The sequence below is a fragment of the Colossoma macropomum genome, unplaced genomic scaffold, assembly GCF_904425465.1.
Source record: "Colossoma macropomum unplaced genomic scaffold, Colossoma_macropomum, whole genome shotgun sequence".
Lineage (NCBI taxonomy): Eukaryota > Metazoa > Chordata > Actinopteri > Characiformes > Serrasalmidae > Colossoma > Colossoma macropomum.
This window is the reverse complement of record NW_023494803.1, coordinates 32,933,248-32,957,741: the sequence shown is the minus strand read 5'-3', so window position 1 is coordinate 32,957,741 and position 24,494 is coordinate 32,933,248. Positions and strand designations below refer to the sequence as shown.

The following is a 24,494-nucleotide window of genomic DNA, read 5'->3' as shown; positions in this document are numbered from 1 at the left end:
AGCCTGTTAGGAAAATGCATTCTTCCACAACATTGGCTATATTTTGCTCTGGACAAAAAAAAGGAAAAAAAATGTTCAATATTTAACAAAAAATGGCTTACAATCTACATCGCCAGTGCTGAAACGTCTACCCGACACGGAAAAATAGAATAAAGTTTAACTAGCCCCCATTGTCAGCTAAATTAACCTAGCTCGAATTAGCTCACCAAATTGCCTTGCTGAGGCCTAAAACAGAGTTTTTCAAAGCCGGACTTTGTATGCAGTATCCAGTCCTGGATTTTAAAATCACTTGTAGGTAGGACACTAGGTGGCCAATCAGACAGCCGATATCAACAGCTGAGTTAACTACCAGGGATTACAAAACCCAGGACTGGAAATCGGATTCAAGGTCTGGATTTGAAGACATCTGATCTAATAGGTCATATAAACAGACATACACCTTGTGTCCAGAAAGAAAAATTGAGGCAGTAGTTAATATGTCAAGATCCCTTGTCATTCATAACATGTCATAATAGTACTTATAGTCTTATGTACTTAAAGGGCCCGTATCCTAAATTTTTCCCCTTCATTTACTTATGATACTTATAACATTTGTGTGGTTTTGTGCACCAAAATGGTCATAGTTCATTTTTACATGCCCATTTTTCAACCTCTCTTTATCCCTTAGAATTAAAGCTGTTGCTGTTACTGTACCTTTAAGACTAACTACATGTAAATGAGCTCTTTTCTGATTAGCTGCCTTGTATTGTGCCTCATTAAAACAGCAATCTGAGCTGAAACACTCCCTAGAACCTAAATGTGACTGAGCAGAGCTTCACTGTTATAAGCCGAATAGGTGGGTTCTCCTGGCATCACAGAAACAATGAGTTCAAAACAGACTGTTTTTGCAGCTTAGTTTCCAAATATAGACTGTATAGACTGGAGAGTGAATGGAATGTTTTGTAACTTTGACAATGTTTACGTATGACTTTAAACTCATTTAAACTTCAAAAAAGCAAAGGAAATTCAGTTTTCCATGATGAGGGCCCTTTAACATTGCACTTTTTATATTGCCCCTGTGTTCTGACTTCGTTCTCACTTGGAATCAGAATCGGAGTTGACTCCAAAATTTCTGAAATCAAACTGCCCTATGCAAAGAAAAAAAAACTATAGCCCTGTCCTAAATGACATACAAGCACCTTCTATGTGCTCTTACCACGGCATATGGCGAGGATCGAAACAGTGATGACACAGTAGCGACGTCTTATCCAGAATTCCATGAAATTTAGGTGAGGAACAGAGTATCTGGTTTTGTTTATAACTGTCCGACCAACATGGTGGAGGCATCTGAATTCAGATACTGTAGACAAGCACATAATTTCATTAAGAAAAAGCACAACCGATACACCGCACGTGTAAAGCCTGCACAGCACATAAGTTTGTTCCAAACGCTCATGCAAACCCCTGGCACCCCTGGGGTCTCTTGTCCTGTAGGTCTGAACATTGTTAATGTCTCCAAAGTGTGGCCTTTAATGAGGACAGCAGGGCTTAAGGTACCATTTGCACTTTTTTGGATAGGGCTTATGGAAATTTGTAGATATCTTTGATGTTTACAGATTTCTCAACAGGCCTTGTGCAGATATCTTCTATAATATATAAAAGACGTGGAGAGGACTCTTTCGGCTATTACGCTTCCAAACAGTGGAACTCAATTCCACCTTTTATTAGATAGTCAAAGCTCAGTGCACACCTTTAAGAAACATTTGAAAATGTATCTCTTTAACTGAGTGTTTATTTATCTTTTTTAATTTGATCTGTCTCATTGTCTTAGATGATTTTACATGAATACTCATAGTTTCATCTATTACTGTTAAGCTTTATCAGCTGTCTTTAAAACACTTTGAGCTGCCACCGGTATCAAGACATTATTATTATCATTATTATTATTATTATTATTATTATCAGTAGTAGTAGTCATAGTAGTAACTACTCTGAGACATTGCCATCAACAGACAGAAGAGCAAAGAGCCTTTTATCAAAGCCTTCCATTCACTGCCTTATTGCCATCTAATGGCAGGAGGACAAAATGCGTTCTTTCTTTCAAAACACGCCCTCCCAAGGAGAAGTGGCAAAAGATCCCAATCTCTCAGATGTAACTGAAGTGGCATTGTTATCATTTTCAATGGCATGCACATCGTAGCATTGCTAATCCGGCCAATTCAGCGTCGCTGTGCCCCCTCCCCCATTCAATCTGTTTCACTTCCCAGTCTCCTTTGTGTACCTTGATTGCTCTTCAAATTGCTTTTCCATGCCACATTTAAATCAGACGAAAATAAAACCCTCGGCTCTGACCTGAAGTAGGTCTTACTGTGGAAAAACACACTTGTGACTTCACCAGGAGCCTCAATGTCCAAAGCAGCTTTTATGACACACATTAATTTCCTGCATTATTCCTTTAGACATCTCTGCCTTGCAAATCGCACGGTATGCCTTGACATGAATGTTGACGTTATGAACAGTCCTTGAAGCACAATCTGATAACCGGTTTGTGGGAATGTATGATTCAGGGGTGTATTCTCAGTTGATATGCTCACTTTTTCCATGACATCAAGATCACACTTATTATCTTGAATCTTCTAAAGCTATTTTCTGTCACCCGCTGGTCTACAGGAGGTAAATGTGAGTGTGATGCAGGTAATGTGCTCTTGACAGTTCAGGGTGCAGATGTGAAAGGAAAGGTAGCAGCGAGGCTTGTGAATTAAAGTCTGAGACGGCTGACAAAAGTGCTTTAGTAAGCTTCTGCAGTTTGCCTGCTTTAATTAATCCATAAAAAGGACTGTTAGAGATTCTATTGATTAGTGTAAAGGAACTGAATGAAATAATGGAGGATTTTGGTGACATAATGTCACTTAAAGCCCACAGACTGGAATAATTAAACAGGCTATGTTGAGTCATTGGAAATTGTGCACCGAAATTTGCAGATAGATGCTGTATTCAAGTTTGTTCACAGTAGAAAATGTGTTATTTGTCTGGGGTTATTCAAACTTTTGCATATGACTGTATACATTAAGGCTGCCAAATAAGTAAAATAAACACAATTAACTGCATTATTTTGTGTAATCACAGTTAATCTCATTTGTCTTATTTGCTCACATTTGACCCTGAAGAAAGACCTTTTCCTTTATTAAACAGTACTTTTTTGTTATTTAGCTATATGAGTGGACAAAATATATTTTATCAGAATGTATTTATTACTTTAACTAATTCAGAATCAATATTTTCATCTCATGAATGCAGGATTCACATGAACTGAACATTAAGATCTCATGATTTCCATAAAGTCATGGAATGGCAGTTCTTTCATAAAATCCCCTGTGATTGTAGCCTTTCACTCAAGCTCGTGGATTCTTGTCATAGTGGAGGCTCTCTAAGGGGAACTGGAGCTTTACACTTTGCTGTTGCCTTTGTTAGTATGTTGTTTATTGATTTATCCATAGGTATCCATTGAGCACTGTCCAGCACAGTGTGCCAAAGGCATTTAACAGCTGTATTTCAAAGAGCAACATATTTTGCATGAGCAGCTGGGTTCCAGCCTGCACTATTACCAGTGATTTGAAGGGTCAAACAAGGAAAATACATTAATGACATTAAAAAACGAGCGGCCTTAATAATTTATCATTGTCACTATAGCCATATGAAGGGTTAAAGATCTAAATATATAGGCAGTGTTTACTAACCCCAAGAACTGAACATCAAATTTGTTCCTGTTTCACAGAAGGCAACCAGATAAACGGCGAGTACATTAAACCTAGTCCTGCAGTGGAGAAGGACGACAACAACAACGATGAATACGACAACTATGATGAGCTGGTGGCCAAGTCTCTGCTCAACCTGGGCAAGATTGCTGAGGATGCTGCCTACCGGGCCATGACAGAGTCTGAGATGAACAGCAACTCCTCCAACAGTGCTGAGGAGGAAGAGGAAGAGGAGGAGGAAGAAGAGGATGATGAGGAAGAAGATGAAGAAGATGATGAAGATGATGAAGGCGAGGACGGCTCTAAGAAAGACGAGCTGAGTCTGGATGTGGACAGTGATGTGGTGAAGGAGACGGTTGACTCTCTGAAGCTGCTGGCTCAGGGTCATGGAGCTGTGCTCTCTGACAACCTTGACGACAGGAGCTATCAGGAAGATATCAAAAATGAAGACTTGAACATGAATGGTCTTGGTGGATATGGATGTAATGGCAACACTAGCAGTTGCGCACAAGGCAAGCCAATCAGCAATGGTCAGATGGTTGAGGAAAGCGATGAGGAGGTGTGCCTGAGCAGTCTAGAGTGTCTGCGCAACCAGTGCTTTGACCTGGCGCGCAAACTGAGCGAAACAAAGCCAGCCGAGCGCTTCAACCACAACCAGGAGGGCCACCAGCTACACCATGACACTTTGGTACACCAGGGGGGCTATGGAGACTGTCAGGAGCAACAGAACACTGAGGAACGACGTGTCTTGGAGCGCAACTACTCAGACATGGTGAACCTGATGAAGCTGGAGGAGCAGCTCAGCCCTCGCTCCAAAACCTTGTCCAGTTGCGCCCGGGAGTATGACAGTTACCATGATCGTGACGAGGACACTACCTCCATCGCCTCGGACCGCTCCGAGGAAGTGTTCGACATGACCAAGGGCAATCTGTCGCTCCTGGAGAAGGCCATAGCGCTGGAGTCTGAGCGGGCCAAGGCCATGAGAGATAAGATGGCCTCGGAGGCGGCCAGGAGGGACAGACTGCAGCTCCATGAGGAGAATCATGGCCTGAGGCTCAGCTGTGCAGAGGAGCGCAAAGCGAGGCTACATCATGACAGCCTCAAGAAGCCGTACTATCATAAAGGTGGGTGAGCATTCTCTCACTATGGTCTTGTGACACTGACTATGGAACGACTGATGTTTTTGGATGATACTTGATGATGCTTAAATATAAAGGTGCCAAAAAGGGTTTTTTTCCATGGATGAACTACTTTTGGTTTCCTATATAATCTTTCAGAATCATTTCACAGATTTAAGCGAATTTCTGAAAAGTTGGTGAAAAAAAATACAAATGAATCAGTGTTTCTGTCCACTGTGGTTATGTGCAATTTCCTGAAGATGACGTGACATGCTCACAATGTGTGGTATATACAATGCAGAGATTTGAACCTTTATTAGCTCTCTGTAGAGCAGTTGTGACAGCTCTCTGTCAGCTGTACATTGCTGTAGCCTAAACTGTTCAGAAACACTAAGCAGAGCAGGCAGTGGCCTATTTAATGAGGGCTAAAGTTGTTCTCCCACTTTGCCTTTTCCCATCAAAACCTTAGGAATGTTACCAGGGCAAACATGTCAAGTGATGCTAAATCATCACTTATTTGAAACATCTACTCCCATCATCATTTTTGTATTTGTCTTTTATAGATAACACATTTTCCATTTTTTGTGATACTTTCCAGTTGCCAGATTTTTATTTTTTTTTGCTTTTCCATCCTGTTTTTTGTTATTTTCAAAATTGTGTATTTTCAAAATTCTTAAAAAAGAGGTGGATGGAAATTCATTACTTATTACTTGACTTCTTCATTACTCTTTAAAACCCATTCAAATCTGTACCAACTGGAAAGTACAAGATAAACCCAATGGTTCATTTCAGTCCAAAATATATTTAGAAAGAAATAGCCAATTACAGAAAACATCACTGTCAATATCTCTGCCTTTGAACAAGAGACAGCTTGATTATGCTTAATTATGCTTGATTAAAATTTTGAACAACTAATGCTGTTAGACAGCCTAGAAACTATCCAGTAGAAATGGTCCAAAAACAAGAAATACAATCTTTATAAATAAACAGTAAAGCTTATAGAGCTGCTCCTGAATGCTGATCAAGTCTGGTCTGTGTAGGCGAGGCTCTTCAGTCTGGGAATTTTTATCCATCAGTTTCATTTTAGCATGATGAGCTACTTTGACATGATAATCTATATAGAGAAAAAAATGCATTGCGCATAATTAATATTGCTCTGTTAGAGACATATGACTAATGCAAGTAATGTCATGCTTATAAGATCAGTCATTACAAGAATTTAAACTGTAAAGCATTACACTATTTTGTCACAGGAAGAAAGTGATCAAAGTAATGTGTAACTTTGTACTGCCATTGCCATGTGAGTAAGATGTGCTAGTGTGAAGAACTTTTTTAAAGTAATCAAATGTCTATACAATGAAGAAATATTTAAGCACTGTTAAGCCTGCAGTTCAGCGCTGTCAAACGAAACCTTGCAGCTCTATTTATTTTGGCTTTTAATTTTTTTACCATTTGAAAACACCAGCTGCCAACAATATGAATGTTTCCTGACAAATAGAGATGGCTACGATCTGATACCAGGTACCGGTATAAAACCGATATGAGCAGAAATGCTGGATCAGACTTTGGAGGGAAAAAAGAATGTATCTGATTCAATCTTGTAACAAATCTAGTAGCATATATTCCCAAGATGTGATGTCATGTTGTTTGCTGTGTAGTAGTTAAAGCATGATAGCGTCTTTTAGATGCTCATCATAAATTAAGTGCTCAATTAATAATAGGTCATTTTAAAACGTTGTGGTTTGTAAAGAAAAAACATTGGATAGTATTAGCCAATACTCAAGGTTCCAATATCGGTAGGTGCCATCACTAATGATGAATAGACTAATGGATATTAAAGAGTGAAAATTAAACCTTTCAAAAGTGCCCCTTCTTATGTCAAAGAACAGAGCTTGTTTCCCTTCTCTTCCTTTTTTCTGTTCCCTTTTCCCTTCTCATTTTCTAATGACAGCAGTGAATTGCTAGGCCTTGAGTAGTATGAGAATGTTGCAGTAGTGCAAATAGATACATTTAGAACACCCTTGGGGCAACATACTGTACAGACATAGCATCGTATGGTGATGCTCTATAGAGTACATAAGGCTTCTGTAAAATAATACTGTGTAGCTGAAGTGGTAGTGCGCAATTTGCTGTTGTACATTCTCTCGCTCACATGCACATGGGGGACCTCGCTGTGACCCTGGGACAAGCTTTCTCAACCAATTTGAACATTCCCATCCCTGCGGTGCAGGCAGCAGTGGCTCATGTTGTTCAAATAGGCCAGCATGGCCACATCAGAGCCTGGGCCTGTCAGGCATAAGTAATGGCAATCTTCACGGGCCGGGAGGACAGCAGATCTCTTCCCTGGGATGTAGCCAGTGCTCAAGCTAGCTATTTAAAAATCCAGAGAAGGATTCTACTAGGAAATATTCTGTAGCTTTAACGCTGGAGAACAAGCACACAGTGAAGGACCTGAAATAGCATATACCAAATTAGCCTGTGCAGCGTCAACAGGGTAAATTTAGTGAATGCTACTGCTAAAGCCTGTATAAACTGATTCCAGCAGAAATGTTCTTGTGGATCATCATGTATTTGAGTGAATGTAATAATAATTGTAACATATGAAATATTACTGTGTATGTACAGGATCTTAGTTTCCAAAGTAGTTCTTCAAGTAGATCAAACTCTGGAGACGACATGCTAAAATCTAGCTTAATGCATGTCCAAAGCCATGCTAATGTCATGCTGACATTTGCAGGCAGATAATTCCTCCTTTAAGATCATTTCGCCATCTTAACATCACTTATTATCCCCCTTTTTATACACAGACATCATGGTAGATGTTTCATCAGGGCTACATATCTAAACTAGCCGTTCTCTCATGCTGCGAGGGAGGGGAATACGCTAGCAGCCCACACCAAAGGACGTCTTGGCTGGCATGCTGGGCAGACTCTATCTCTCTAATGTCGGAATAATGAGGGATGCACGGCCATTACGTCACGATAACATCTCTCCCCAGCACAGATAGCGGCAGCCGCTGCCTGACCAGGGGGCATTATGATTTATAAAAGTGTGCCGGGCTGACAGTTATGGAAGGAATTCCTCCTTAAAGAAGGCACGAGGCGGAGATGGAAATTGAACAGTATCAGTATGACCGATAACGAACGACAGGACCACTGACTGCACATTAATTATCCCCAGACGCTATGGTAATGGGGGCCATTTGCTATGCAAAGCGTGGCTTGTCCCGAGCCACAATCGATATCCAGCGCTTTCTAATGCGCATTCCACTCCTCCGCTCCGCTCTGTTTAGGCTGCTGTGAAACAGCTGCAGCAGGGAGTCTGGCAGCAGGACGTGAATGTAGGTTGAGGATGTGGGTTTATGTTCAGTTAGCATATTGTTGTAAAACCTTATATGTCTGAAATGGCAACTTTATGAGATGGAAAAAAAACATCCTTAAACAAGATTTTATCCAATTTTTATTTGGACCATTTCTGTCAATATAATGACATCTTATTGTTCACTCCTGAGCATTAGCCCTGTTTTAAGGAGATCACATGCTCAATCCCTGGTGATGCCACAGCCATCTGTGAGTCCAAGAGAGCATAACTGGCCTCACCCTTTCTGGGTGGGTAGGATGGTCTTCCCTTTTCCAGTCACTGTTAGCTGAATAACATTGGACATGTTAAACTGTCCATTGACATAAGGGCAGTTGGAAAAGATGCAGTGGATCTTTACATGTCTTGGAGAAAGTATGTGCGCAACTTTACCCACCCATCGTTTAAAAGGGGGAGACCGAACTAGGAGGTGGAATATGACATTACTAAATTGGGTAAAACTACAACAATAAAAATAATTAGCAGTGACGATACAGGTAAGTCCAAAGCTTTTTAAACATGCCACACTGGTTTCAAAGGCTTGTGTTCCAAATAAATAAATAGATAAATAAATGAATAAATAAATAACCACATGACATTTAGGTTTCATTGGATGTTCCTGTTAAGCTTTTCTCAATTTGTTCTCAATTAGAAGAACAGCTCAGCTAAACACTGTAGTTGGGTTTCCATCCATGTATTTTTATGCATATTTTGCCATAATAAATAAAAAGACTCATAAGGAAAAAATGGGAGAAAAAGGAAAATTGCAATCTACATATAAAAGTTTGTTTTACCAGTAAAAAAACAAATGCTAAATATTAAGTAATGTAAATGCAAATATGTCATATTTGTCCATGTACCTATGAAATATGATAGAAGACAACAGGTCCCATCAGCGGGCCCCCTATAACCTAAGAGTAGCTCAACCTGTTTGCATTGAAGTCCCTGTAGTTACTGAATGTAGTTACTGAATAATAAACCTTAGTATGTAATAAGCCTGGGATTTTAAGGGGATAAAATATCCCTTATCTCATCAAAGAAAGAAACATAGCGGTGGTAGTAGACAATAAACAGACAGAAAATGCATGTGTGTATTAATGGACATTTCCTCAGGCACTGTGTTCTGTTACCATGCACTTATGATGTGAAATCCAAAAATGCAGCCATAAAATTAAATAAAACAGCAACAAGATGTTGCTCAACAGTAAATTTCTCTGTAAACTCGCTCCATATTTCTCAGAAGAGTTTTATGGATGTGACGTAGAGTTTTCATTTCTGGTAGAGTGTTGATGGAAACCCAGATTGAACTGCATGTTTTTTTTTCAATATTTCAATTATTTGCTTGAATTTCATTCGACAGTTGGATGGAAATTTGGCTTGTGACGCATTTAAAAAATGTTAGAGAAAAGTCTTTAAAACCTAAACTATGTAGGTAAATTAATATTTATGAGAATGTTATGGGTTGAAAAGGCCTAAAGATGCTTCATCGCCTCACAGTATATGTACTGTATGTGAATGCTAGAAGTGTTCTGATTGTATTGTTGATTTTTTTTTTACATTCATTCCACTTCCAAGTCAGCTCAGTCTCGCTCTCTCTCTGTCTCTCTCTCTCTCTCTCTCTCTCTCTCTCTCTCTCTCTCTCTCTCTGTCACCGTCCACTCTGTCTCTCTCCTGCTGTTGTTTCCCACTGTCTGGACTTATTTTGATACAGAAGGCTATATGATGCTGGTTACCAGGTTACACTCTGCTTGAAATTTTAATCAGCGGTCTCTCTCTCTCTCTCACACACACACACAGACACACACACACACACGTCTCCTATGGACCCTCTCTGAATAACAATAAAATTCCCTCCTCAGTAGATGTACAAATAGGTCTTCAGTAGTTATTGATGAGACTTTTCTGAATCCAGTATCAGTTCACATACACTAACAAAGATAAAGCGTTGCCTCTATGGCAATATGATCATTTCTAACTGTGTGTAAAAAAAAGAGATAAAATGGCAGCTTGCCTGTCCCAATTTTCACCACATCCACCAGTGCAGAAATCGGCATCAGCACACACAGACAAACATATGGCTCCCCATCCAACCTAGAAAGAGAAGCACGTTTGCAGTCTTCAGTGTGTATATGTGGGTTTACTGATCCATAAACATTATCAGCATCAACAGTACTGATATCACAGAATAAAGGCATTCCAACAATTCATTTTATTCTAATATAATGCAGGCCAGTCTTTCACCATGTCACATTAAGGATTCACACAGAGATCTGTGCCTTCAATATGGCCAAGTGCAAAAGTTTGAACACCCAAGAGCAATGAATCTCCTAGAACCCAAGCCGACCAATGAGCTCTGTTCTGAGGGCAAGGCTGAGCCTTATCTTGAAGAATGAAGGACATGATATAAAATACAGTTACTATACGTGCCAAACAAGAGGGCTCTTGTACAGTCTGGGGGTAAAGGGGTAGGGGCTCAAGCCCCCCAGGGTCTATCTGTACACATGCCTGACTGTAAATAGATAATTACAGTGTATCAACCCTCATTTAATAACTTCTTGGTGTTCCCAAAAAACTTTCAATATTGAATAAAACACTTTGAGATACCTTGCATCTGTAGTAATACACTGTTTAGGTTATTATTGAATACAATAGCAGCAAATATTAATATACCGAGAAGGGTGGGCAACACGACGATACGCCATGTACCAAACCTATTTCTTTACAGTTAATGTGAATGGGAACATCTGTGTGGTGGGTGTGACCCTGTGTCATTTTGAGGCAATATTTCCTTAAATATGCTCATACATCTGCATGTCTAGGGCTGATGAGTCACTTTTCAAATGCAGTTAAGGTACTCATCAAATGCATGGTGCTGTTGGCGACATTTACAGCTCCTTCTGCATTGCATGTTTGTGTATAGATTCTTCAAGGTCAGAGAAGAAAGAGAGCCGGTGCCCAACACCGGGTTGTGACGGCACAGGTCACGTGACTGGGCTGTACCCTCACCATCGAAGCCTGTCTGGATGCCCTCATAAAGACAGGGTCCCTCCAGAAAGTAAGTACTCCAGACCTCTACACACACCTCTCTGCCTGCTGCCGTGGCTTGGTGTAATGATCCTTTTGTTCAGTCTCTGTGTAACAGTTTCTTTTGTTGTGGTCACCGGTCAGAATGTGTTTTTATGTGTTTGAAGGTTCAAGGCCTTTTCTTTGAGTGGCATGGCTAATGTTTAGCACGTCTGCATGGATTCATTACAGGAGCTTCTTTTCTCCTGTATCTGTGTTCTTGCTTATGCATTATGTTGCGTTTACATTATGATGGTAGGCAAACTTTTTGAGTCACCCTGTAAAGAATGCATGGGTCTGATTTCACAGGAGTTTTTTGGACCATGTCATTCATCTTTACGGATTAACATCACATGTACAGGCTCAAAAAGGTCTGGCTCAATCTTCAGGTTTCAAATGCAAAATCAACATTACACTGATGAATTTATGATGACAATAGTGGAAGTGAACACATTCTTCACCAAGTTTTGACTGAGTTCTCTTTGCATACTCTTTCAAACCATAATCATCAGATTCGTATGTTTGGGGAAGAGGTCAGAAGCACAAACAACATGACAAAATGCACAAAATCCACCAAATCCCCAAATCTTACATAGTGCAGCCTTAGTATGGAATAATGTTTTTTTCACCACTGACATATAAACACAGAATTAGAGGTGTAACGAGTTTCACGATATGTATACATAAATAAAAAAAGAAATTATTTTTTGATTATAGATCGGTTGCCAAAACAAGACTGCAGCACATGGTGAAAACATAATTAACACTGACAAGTAATTTGCTTAGAAGATAATTAAACACAGACAAAGTGTAAATGGGTTCAGGTGTAGTGCAGGAGAGTGTTTTTTCTTTAGAAACATCATGGATTGCTATGAAATCCAATAGTATATTTGTTACAAATATGTTTGTAGCATAAAATCTTACTGTATTCAGTTCACATTGTGTATTAGCTCACAACCCCATATGAAAAATATTGAACATCAATATGTGTGAAAGCCCTATTTTTGTGAGTTGCCTTTGTTCAGTCAGTGCTTTTCTGTCTTTTAAGGCCTTTTTTGCTCGAGTGGCATGGCGAAGTGTATCTGCATGGATTCATGACTGCTTCTTTTCCTGTTTGGATTAGGGCTGCACTGATATGAGAATTGTGGGCTGATACTGATACCTGAGATTGTTCAAACACATATTTGTAAATGCTGATGCATAAACATTTACAAAATGTAGAAAATGGGTCTACATTCACATGAATTACAATAATAGTGAAATATAACATTTTTCAGTTTACAGTTACAAATGCTGTAAAATTAATTAAATGCAGATACTTTAGTAAAGTAGTCCATATCACCTGAACCGTCAGCTCTTCTGCAGGTCAATAAATCCATAATCAAATATCGCTTTAACATATTGGTCAAATCTAAACATCCGATGCTTATCATTTTTTTCTGCTGATACCGACATGATTCTGATACCATTGTGCATCCCTAGTTTCTGTATTCGTTATTTTGCACGTTGGCTAAAACTAAATGCCATTTTTTTCAATGTAAATACTGCAAAGCTGCGGTTTGGGACCATCATTTTATGGCGTTGTGGAAGGAAGCGCAAATATAACGCAAACAAATGCTGCTTTCTCTAATTTATCACCTCACTTCTCAAAGCATGAACATATTTATTGTTTGTATTTGATGATAATTAAGACCACATCTTATGCTTTTTTTAATAAGGCAGTTAGATTTGTTTTGCTTTATTTGCTCAATTAAATCCACTTGAATAAGCTGTAATAATTGCAGCTCAGTCTAGCTTACATATCTGCAGCGAGGGCTGTAAACAGAAAGGGTGGCAATCTTCTTCTCGCTCACTGCTTTCATTCACCTTGTGCAAATCCCCCAATAAAGCATCTTTTACACGATTCATTAAACCACAGAGAGGAATCTCACGTTATGGTCGCAAATGACCCAGACGGCAATCAAACCAACTGACAGCTTTAATGACAGCCCAGAAAATTAGTTAACATAAAAGATTTGCCTATAAAGTGTCCAGATGTCAAGAGGTGTAATTTGAGCCGCCTGGGAGGCAAGAGTTCATGGAATGCCGAGGGACACCTGGAATGACCTCAGGATTAGCTCATATGCTTTACCCAGATGTGGAACTTACGAATGCTGTTTTTAATGGTTAGTTGATGTGCTGCTTTTGGTAACACAAGTAGCATAACAGTGCAGAGAGGATTTACATGTCTCAGAGGAAGCATGTGCTAGCTGTCATCCCTCCAGCTTGGTAATATTGAGTGATGGGGAGACCTAGCTAGTGGGTGGAAATGGACTTGACTATACTGGGAGAGAAAATTGGCTAACACCCTAAAAAAAGGGAACCAAAAGAGAATGATTTTCATCTCCAAAGCTGTAGTTGCTTCAGCCTAATTGATCTATCCCTGCCCCGCCCACAGAGGTGGTCTCTAAAGGTTAACACTTATGCTCTACTGTGATAGATTGTAGCTGTGTTGTTGTGTAATCGAGCTGTGCAAGAGATTAGCATTAGTTGTTTCCAACCCTAGTTTTGATTACCTGCAACAACATACTCCAGCTCAGTATCATAGCTTTTTAAACTCAACCTTAAACTCAATGTGTAGAAATATAAGCACATTTAATGTTGATTCGTTTATTTGTTAATTTTGCCAACATTCTGTAAAGCTTGTCTAGCATTGCAACAGTGGCTACAAAAGAGCACATTTATGGCCACATATGGGTAGATTAGTTATCACAAAGTTTAAAGTTTGCCTTTTTTAGCACGTATGGTCTAGATGGCACCAAACAGGCCATTTTCAGGGCAAAACAAGAATGGAGAATTCAGTATTCTGAGAATGTACTCGGGCAATTCAATAAGAGAACCGAGTGAATGGCAGCCTAATTTAGCCATCATTTGCACAAGATTTCCCCTGGAACGTCCGTGTGCATGGTGAATTGTAAACAGAATGAAGACACAGCATCAATAATATATTGTCCAGTCTAAATGATAAATGTGTTATAAGGAGGCAGGGCTTCACTGTATGTGCCGCGGCCTGTTTGTCTGTCTCACACACACACACACACACACGCACACACACACGCACACACACACACACACACACACACATACACACACACACACACACATACACACACAGACGGCGGGGAGTGCTGCGCTCTCTGGGCAGTTTATTGAGCACACATTGACAGGAGAAGAGGTCCTTTGCAGCTGCTCCATTGCACATAATGCATTTTTTAGCAGCGGCCTGTCGATAACTCGACATGCTCACAACAGGTCACCTTTCAATGGCACTGGATGTACCACAGGGTAGGTAAAGAGCAGAGAACAATTTATTAGAGGTCTGTGAGAAAGAAAGTGTGTGTTTGTTTTAGTACATTTTAAGGACTAACCTTCAACAAAATGGTCCTAACTTTATAGAAAAGCTGTTTAATTTAAGGCTTAGATAAGAGAAGTTAAGATTAGGGTTAGAAAATGGGTTTGGTGCCTCTGGTCAAATTATATGTTTACATTTGAGAGAGATAACCTTACTAACATATATATTTTTTATTATTATTATTGCTGCTGTTGCTTACATGTGACTGAAATTCAAAAGACAGCTATGGACTGTCGAACGAGGACGAGACCTTTCATTCACCCGTCATCGCATATTGCAGTCATTTCATTATTTTTTTTTACATTTAATGATGAACATATCATAATATAGCAATATTTAATGCAGATATCTTTGTCTCATAAATAGCTTTTACTTATCAAATTACTAGCACGGCAATAATGTGAAATTATACTACCATCTCTGTGATTTCCCGTGTTATGTTAGCATCAAGGTAACAGTGCCACACGTTTGTTTACCCTCACTGGGTTTAATACTACTTGAAGCTTGTGGGACTTTTACTTAACGTATTCTTTACTTTGTATGTTGCAGTTTTAGATCAGTTATTACTCGATTCACAACCTAACACTGAAAATTAATAGAGGAGCTGAGTTGATCAGCAGTAGTTGTTCATAATTTTTACATTAACTATGTTTAATACTGCTTTGTGCCCTTTTACTTCATATGCACAGCAAGGCTTGGTCCCATTTATCACTGTGCATGGTGGTACGTGCAAGCGACACAATAGCACATGAATGGCGTGTACAGAATTTAGATGTTGTGAGGTGGTTATAGGTGTATGTGGCCTAGACTGAATCTAGACTGATGTGTTTTATAATATCCATTTAATTACCGATTAGGATTTTATCTTCCTTAGTACATTTTTAGAAACACAGCAAAAAAATGAATTGAGCTGTTGGACTTGCAAACTGAAAGTATACCAAAACGTAATAGATTGCATTATATGTTGAGGTAACAAAGTCTGTATATAGTCTGTATACACTGACTCTGTTAACCATAAGCCTACACTCTTAAAAAATAAAGGTGCCGAAAAGGATTCTTTGTGTATAACCATAGAGCAGAATCCAGACCATGGTAGGTATGACACCAGGTCACGGGTCGGCAACATGTGGCTCTGGAGCCACATTCGGTTCTTTTACTGGCCCTGTGCGGCTCCACAGCAGAATTAGCAAAAATAAATTAATCCTCTATTGCAATAAAATAATGCTTTGTGGTAAAATAAAGCTTTACTGAGTGGACTAACACACAGCTCTAAAACTCTGGAATTAATGTAGAACTGCTAATTCACTAACCTTTAACCTTGAGGATTGGTGCGCAGACTGCAGGCAGCAATCCTGCCTAGTTAGTAGCTAACGAAATGGCAAAGAAGAGAACGATTTAAGACAAACATTGAGAATTTAGAGATTAAACTCATTTGCATTTAAATGCACTCCAGCTGGTTTCCCGATATGTTTCATCTGCAATGTGAAACTGTAAACCACCAAGAAGTCGAACATTGACATACATTTAACAAGAAATCTTTCTACTTTTGCAGAAACGTATCCTGCCAGAGATGCGGACAAAGCAGCTACAACTGAGCTAAAGCTTAAAGCAGAGCAAATTAAGTCTGTATTTTCATTTATATTTTTTGCCTATACGAGGGCATTAGCACATACTGAGACATGTTTACAGCCAAGATGTTAAAATGTTACACCAATAAAATAGACATAAAATGTTGTGGCTCCCAAGGTGGTTTAACTTTTGTTAAAACAGAACAAAATAGCTCTTCTTAACATTTGGTTTGCCGACCCCTGCACTAGGTAGCCAATCAGTTTAATCAGTGATTCAGTTAACTACCAGTGAGTACAAAACCCAGGACCAGAAACTGGACTTAATATGCAGAATCTGTTTGAAAAAGGGTTAAGAAAGAACTGTTAAATTGGTAAATAATTCACTATGTGAAGGTTTTTTGAATCTTAAAAAGTTCTTCACACTCACAAATCTTTGTATCAAACATGGTTCTTTAGGGTAGCCAGAGGGTTCTTCTTTGTCATTACTTAAAGAACCCTTTGTGGCACCTTTTTTTAAGAGTGTAAACATACCTCAAGTAAACAGGTCAAAGCAGCACAATGCATACTTCTTGCCATGTTCATTAAAACACACCCTGATGTATTTTATACTCTGGGATCTGGCACATCTCTGGGTGATAGGCCTGGTCCAATTAAGCCCAGTGTAGAGTAATTAAAATGTCAGCGAGTGGAGAGGATGAGGGTGAGGGTTTAAGGAGGTGATGATGAAGACGTGAAGAGAAAGAGCGTACGTCAGCCTCCCCTCCCACACACACCCCTCCGCACACTCCATGCCCCTTCCTTCTGTCCTCTCTCCACTTCCGAAAGATCATTAACCTAATTGGTGCCAGTGGGGATCTCAGGCCGACGTGGACAGTTTTTATGGCGAGAGTTATTGAAGACGAAGGCTTGTTAAAGACCGAGGCCAGTAACAGCGCTTCAGACGTGAGGGAGACACTTTTTTGCTGTCGCTTCGTGATTCCCTCCAGTTCTGATCTGATGTGTCCTTAGTGCTGAAAGTTATTGAAAGGAAAGTCCAGGCACAGTCGTCCTAATAAGATGCAAGAATAGTAACGTCTTACTCCAGCTGGCTAGTTATAATAAGTTCCTGAAGCTGAAAGCCTATGCTAAGATTAGCTGACAGCTGAGGATGGAGAGTGTAATCAGAACTGGACCACTTCTTGTAGGTGTCGTTTTATATTGGTCATCATTGTTCATAGTGACATGTTGAGTTAAGGGGCATAGTATAGCTGTGGCTGAACTGTCCAGGTAAATCTAGTGATAAACTCAATGCAAAAGGCAGGTTTTCTAAGTCAATCACTAAAACTCAGTAACGTTAATTAAAATGTACCTTCTCGTTGTGCTGTCAGCTTGGCAAATACTCAGTGATAATAGAGCCTGATAGTGACACCAATGTATGTGCATTTTTGCTACATACAGTTGAAAATATTATGAAATCTTTGAAAGGATATGCTTGGTTTGCTACTGTTCATTTAACTCAGTCTTTTTATTGGTTTAAAAAAAAAAACTGACTGCACTATAAACTCAAAGTTACTCACTCACTCATCATCTAAGCTTAAATAAAGATAATCTGTTCACCTGATATTATAAGTTCATGAACTCATGAAAAGTTTGTTGCGTTTAAATGCATAATATTTAAATTATTGAGAAATGTGACACCTAAATGTTCAGTTGATGGAGCGCAAAATATTTATTTCGATCACACTCAAAAATTTAGAACTGGCTCTTGTATGTGTTAAGAAAACAGGTCAAGCTGTTGTCTTTTTTGATAATTTCATGCATTTAAATGGGATCTTTGAGTTGAATCACCATATTGAAAATTTAGTCTGCTGCTATTAGCAGCCTGAGAGACAAGATTTTATTGGCTTCTGGCTCCATCTGTTTGCATATACACTCTCAGAAATAAAGGTAGTAAACTGTCACTGGGGCAGGACCCCTCTTGTCACTGGGGTGGTACCCTCAAGGGTACATCTCAGCACCTTTAGTCAGGAAACATAATTGTACCATAATCCATTGAAATTATATTTTCTATTGACTCCACACACCCCGTCTCATCTCCAGGCTTTTTATTTTATTGTTCTGTTTTAAAACAGGTTATGAAAAGGTACAAGTACGTACTTTTCACCTGGGAAGAAACTTATTTTAGGTGCACAGATGGTCCTTAAAACCACTGTTGTACCTTTGAGGGAACATTTACATTGTTTGTACCTTGATGAACGAAAAATGTGCCTGCACAGAACCTTTATTTCTAACACTGTGGGTCATATCTTTATCCTTGTTTTACTCACCATCTCTGTGTTGTCTTTCTCCAAGACTATCTTTCTTTGAGTGTGTGCTTATGTTCTGTGTTTTGGTAAATTGCCTAGCCTGGTCACTGCCTGGCCATTACAGTGACTGCTTTTACCCCAACTCTAGTAAGATAAATTGGTCAAAAGTTAAATCAGTGAAATCAGCACTAGTAAACAAAGTCAATGAGTTGAGTTGGAAATGAGATAGTGGATTAAGTTTAGTTAAGTTTAGCTACCTTTAGTAAATTATGTTGAATCAACAAAATTGCCATTTTGAAATTACACGTGACTAAATATTTTGTGACAAATTATTGCCTCAGGAGAACATGTTATGAATGCACATACAGCTGCTTACTCAAAGCATTTAAGCAACATTAGGTGATGATAGCACTAACATTGGTATTGAAGAGCACCAGTTAATAAGAAATAAGTTAATAAATTAATTAAATAAGAAAAATAAGAGCTGATTTACAGAAACCAACAAAACCCCTAAGAATACTGGGAAGCTCCACCTTCTCTACTATGTCAAAGTCATTAAATCTGAGGTTATCAGTTGCATAAACTGAAGAGGAAGAAGACATTTTTAAACACTCTTGATATGTTTTCTTCAGCATAACGGTTGAATATGTTTTTCGCTTTCTTTAGTCAATACAACTGACGGATTTCAGCTTTGAGGTTAACTATGTACTCGATTAAGCATCAAATTAATCAGTAGATTACTTTGTTACTAATATAATCAATAGTGACTGCATTAATCGTTTCCACTCACCTCCTGAACGTTCACTGATTTCCGCTGTCTTGTAAATGGCACGCTAAATGTGCATGTTCTCTATGGCCTTGCATGCAGCTTGGTTTCTCTACTTGAACGCACTGATAATAATGAAGGCATTCACATGAACTCGGATGACTAACTCAACTGCCTCCCTAACTCTCCCTGTCTTCCACTCCTTCTCTTTTCTGCTGTCAAGTTCTTGCAATGCATGAAAATGTTCTTAAGTGTCCTACACCTGGCTGCACTGGACGCGGCCATGTCAATAGCAACAGGAACTCTCACCGGAGGTAAGTGCTTTCAGTCTGGCCAGCCGTTATGAACTCCCAGCTCTGTTCTTCTGCTTACTGCATGCTGGACATCTTCGTTCTTTCATTCTTTCTTTCTTTACTTTTTTGTTCTCTTCGTTTGATTATTTTTGCAAGGACGTTATTTACTCCAGCTGCCACTTTATTTATTTATTACTTTGTTTATTTTGCTTTATTTATTTTTGTTTTGCAGAGTCATCAACTTTGCTGGTCACCCCCTTTTTTTGGAAAAATATCTCAGTGAATAACAGCTTATTATGAAACTTGTGTATGAAAATATGTATGTTCCTGTAAGTCTGATTTCAGAATTCTGTGCATATGACAAGTCTAACTGACTTTAAATGCTCAGTCACGCATAAGCACCTTACAATTCCCTTTCTATTTATATGTAATTACATGATTACATAATTACATTGTTAGTTACTTAATGAATAGCATTTATATTCACTTTACATGCTATATCCTTTCATGACTGCACTTCTGACCCTTTCATTTTAATTATGTTAAAGAAATGTTATGTTAATAATTATGTTAAGTGAAATCATGAGAAAATATCTCTTCTGTTACTTACAAACACAAATGTAATTTAATTGAAGTTTAGAATCTGCATTTGTCTTTTAATTATACTTACGTTTGTTTTACATGATGTATTGACAGGTTCAGTTCATTTTATCTGTTTTGATGCCAAAAAATGACAAAAACATAATAAAAATAAAAATAAAATGTTTGTACTATTAGTCTCCCTAATAACATTATAATTAATGTGTAGTTATATTATAATTGCATAATGAATTGCATAGTTGTTATTTAATTGCATATTATGCATCTAATTGCATTCATATTCTGTATTAGCAGGTTCAGTTTTGCCATTATGTCCTGTTTGTTTTGATGCACCAAATATTACAAAAACATAATAAAAATGCATAGAATGTATGTACTATTAGTCTCCCTTAAGAACATTATTTTTAATGTGTAATTATGTTATAATTACACAATTAAATGCATAGTTAGTTCTGTATCTAATTGCATTCATATTCTATATTTGCTGGTTAAATTTTGCTCTTCTGTCTTTTTTCTGTTTGTTTTGATGACAAAAATGTGCCAAAAAATCATATAGAAATACCATAACTCTGCTTTCAGAATTCTATGCATATAATTAATCCCAGAACTGTCTTCAGTGGAGCGAATATTAGTGTTCAATTATTAGTAATACATAAAAAGCATAAAAGAAGATTCCTACTAATCTCACCCTATAGATGTCTCAAGGCTGATGAGTTCTGATCTCGCAGTCTTTCACCTTAATGCCCATAATTCTATTCTGGGTTGAGGTGCAGTGGAGGTGTGAGTGCAGCCAGCTGGTGTGGGACGGCAGGCGTAGCAGCAGCCATTAGCACCTCGGTGACACCCAGGCAGGAGAGCCAGCCCGCTGCAGCCTCGCCCTCAGACCCAGCACCACCTGCACATCGCACAACGCACGCAAACATGCACATGCAAATGCACACGCTCAACTCTCACCTGTGCACTCACAAGACTGAAAGTGTGTATACTCAGAGCCCACAGCAAATTGGCAGTTTCTCTCGTGTCATTCACACCTACTCAGACCTTCCTGCAGACCTAGGCGTTCCTTACATCGCATGCCAAAGAGTGAAAATACTGAGCTTGATTTAATCTTGCTGGATTGTCACAGGTGGTGCACAATTTTACAAATGAGCCTGATTTCACATCAGCTAGCAGGTCGGAAAGCTACTTCAGTGTTGAATGTCTCCTTTTAGAAGCAGCAATTTAAAATGCAGGAGGCCAGAAATTAGTCTTCCATCAAGACTTCGACTGAGACACAGTAAAGCTGGAGCTGTTGCACTGAATGGGTTTCCCTTATGATTGTACTGTTTGCTAATAGACTCTCCAGTGTATGCAGAGCAAAATCACACTCTTTTTTATTGTGTTGATACAGCCTCTCGGGATGCCCAATAGCAGCCGCTGAGAAGCTGGCCAAAGCCCACGAGAAACACCAAGCTTGCAATGGAACCAAGTCCAACCAGGCATCGGACCGAGTGCTGAGGTAACTATCTAACTATGCTAACTGCATTTACCAGCAATTGTCCAGTACAGCAGGAAGCACTCTTGTATCTGGAAAGATTCTTTATTTCTTTATTACATTATGTCACATTATGTTTTCACATGATTTATGGCTTTGAATAAACACAGAATGGTTTCACTCCTAGAAGTCTACAGCTACAGTTATTGTCATTTTGCTATACTTTTCCTTTATATTACATAATTATTAATATGTCAATACGTAATTGCGTAAATAATTACTAAGTTTGTTATGGAATGAATTACATATACATTTTATTTACATTTACATTTCCTTTTTCGCATTTACGTGTGATTTTATCATGGCACAAATTTAGAACTTTTAATAGAAGCACTCTGCCTGTTTCAGTGATCTATGAGTGAGACAATAAAAGTATTATTTCAAATCATAAACAGTCCTATGCAAAGTTTTCCAGTCAAATTACATGTTTTGTTGATTTTCTAAGTGAAAATAAGTTAATCCATCCTCTACAGGGACAGACTTAAATATTTTTCTGCAAATGTTTGTGCACAATTTCAATTTATTTGAGTTTAAGGCAAAATATAAACAAAAAAATAAAGAAAACATAAAATATAAAATGTGCCAAAGCTAGATTTTATGTTTATTTTTCCCCAACATATTAAATTCAGCAAATAAACAGTAAGCGTGCATGAAAATGTGCAGAATTGAGTTCTCTAGAGACTTATTACTTATTACTAACTTATTTTTACTTAGACAAATAACAAAACGTCATTAGACCAGGGGTGTCCAAACTATTGCACATGATTGAAATCAGCAGTCCTAACTGGAAATATTTTGTTATTTTCTTTTCACGTTATTTGAGAACTCTTTACAGCATTGATCAAGTTTGAAATAAAAATGCACTGCTTAATACTGTGCTGTTCAAAATAGACCTGCTGCAATATTACATAATTGCTTGATCATAATTAGTTACCACAATTATTTTTCACAGTCACAAGTTTACATCATAACAGCCGGCAAAATATGTTTGGTTGAAGCAAATTCATGTAAATAAAAGAAGGCATGTGCCCTAATGTCTGACTCGATGCTGTAACACCTTTAGAGGGCAGCAGTGAGTCTGTTTATTTGAGCTTGTGTTGTGTCTGTTGGAAGTTACTGTCAACAGACAGCAAGCAACATATCTAATTAGCCAATCTGGCCATTTTTGGCTTGTACTTCCAAAAAAAATACAGTGAAATCGTTAATCACAATTACAGTCATATGCAAAAGTTGGTCAAGCCTGGTCAATCTACATGATTTGTTGTTTTTCTAAGTGAAAATAAGTTAACACATCCTCTACAGACAACACACTTCTCCAGATTTTAGTACACAATTACTGTTTATCCTCTGAACATATTTGGGAAAGAAACAATAAAACACAAAATGGCCTGTGCAAAGGCTATGACACCTTTTATATTCTATGTTTTATGTTACAATATGTTAAACTCAGAACATAAATAGAAACTGTGCAGTCAAATTGGCAGACAAATGCCATATTTAAGCCACATTAAGTTCAGCCTGCAGAGGATTTGTGCTAATTTCCACTCCGAAAATCAACAGAACATGCCATTTGACTGGTGTTCATATGGCATATGGCTATATTTATGTGACAGTTATCAGTCAACATTTCATGATAGTGACAGGCCTAGTACATTAAATGTATTTCACACTGCACTCCACAATGAAATCCTCTTGACCCTTGCATGATAAACTCCTGAAGGGACACATCTTGATCACACAGCTGTATGTGTTGATGTTGTAGGCCCATGTGCTTTGTGAAGCAGCTGGAGATCCCGCAGTATGGTTACAAGAACAACGTTCCCACCACCACCCCACGCTCCAACCTGGCCAAAGAGCTGGAGAAGTACTCCAAGACCAGCTTCGACTACAACGGCTACGACAACCAGAATGTGTACGGCAAACGTGCCATCGCGCCCAAGGTCCAGGGCCGAGACACATCGCCCAAGGGATATGATGGTAAGAAGAAAAAAACCACTTCACCCAACGCCATGACCTGTGCTTGGCCTCTCATCTATCCTGTTTCATTTGAGCTTCATGTAATTGTAGAGGGACACATTCATTAGTGAGTGAGCATTAATTTTCAGCACAAGGTAAAAGCTAGTAATTTATAATCTGAGCAACAAAAACGCATCTCTATCATGAACGGCTGAGCAAATTCAGTGACACCACAACTGCACTGTTTTATGAATGCTCCTGATGTCTTCCCCAAGCTTTGACCAGAGGAATGGAAATGTATGGAAATTATATAGCAGCAGATGCATAATGAATGGCTGGGTAGAGGCGAGTCAAGGTCTAGTCTTTGGGTCGCAGCTAATTGCAATTCTATGTGAATAGCAGTCAGCTCTCTAGCTGCACTTTAATGACTGAGAGAGGAGGGGGATATGGAAAGAGAGAGAGAGGCAGAGAGAGAGAGAGGGAGAGAGTGAGCGAGAGAGAGAGGGAGATGGCAGCAGGGCTCTCAGTGGGAGATGCCACTTTGATGCCCGGCTGGTGGCTGGGGCTCATTGTCCCTTTAGTCAGACGGAAAAGAGAGCAGCTTTCTCACCTTAAGCTCAAGGATGCAGCTCTCGACCCCCACCGCTTCTATTCTACCTCGCATTAATCAGCCAGTCGGAGAAATCATTGTGCGTTGGCATTAAGAGTGATCAGTGAACAGATAAAAGGTTTATCCCTCATTATTGGACTCTCTGCATGCTGCAAAATAAAAAGTATGTGCAAATAAGCAGATTATGATTGTGAAGGCTTTGTATTGTCTGTTTTTAAT

The 24,494-nt window shown here is 38.8% G+C and overlaps 1 protein-coding gene across 1 annotated transcript in view; it reads left to right on the top strand.

Annotated features, from left to right (window-relative positions):
* Nucleotides 1–24,494, top strand: part of myt1lb (myelin transcription factor 1-like, b) — a 134,857-nt gene that overhangs the window by 79,829 nt on the left and 30,534 nt on the right. Inside the window, exons 7-11 of the mRNA XM_036593380.1 lie at nucleotides 3,755–4,858; nucleotides 11,130–11,264; nucleotides 19,506–19,596; nucleotides 21,566–21,673; nucleotides 23,472–23,686. Coding sequence (XP_036449273.1) covers nucleotides 3,755–4,858; nucleotides 11,130–11,264; nucleotides 19,506–19,596; nucleotides 21,566–21,673; nucleotides 23,472–23,686 — 1,653 coding nt within the window. The remainder of the gene's footprint in view (nucleotides 1–3,754; nucleotides 4,859–11,129; nucleotides 11,265–19,505; nucleotides 19,597–21,565; nucleotides 21,674–23,471; nucleotides 23,687–24,494) is intronic.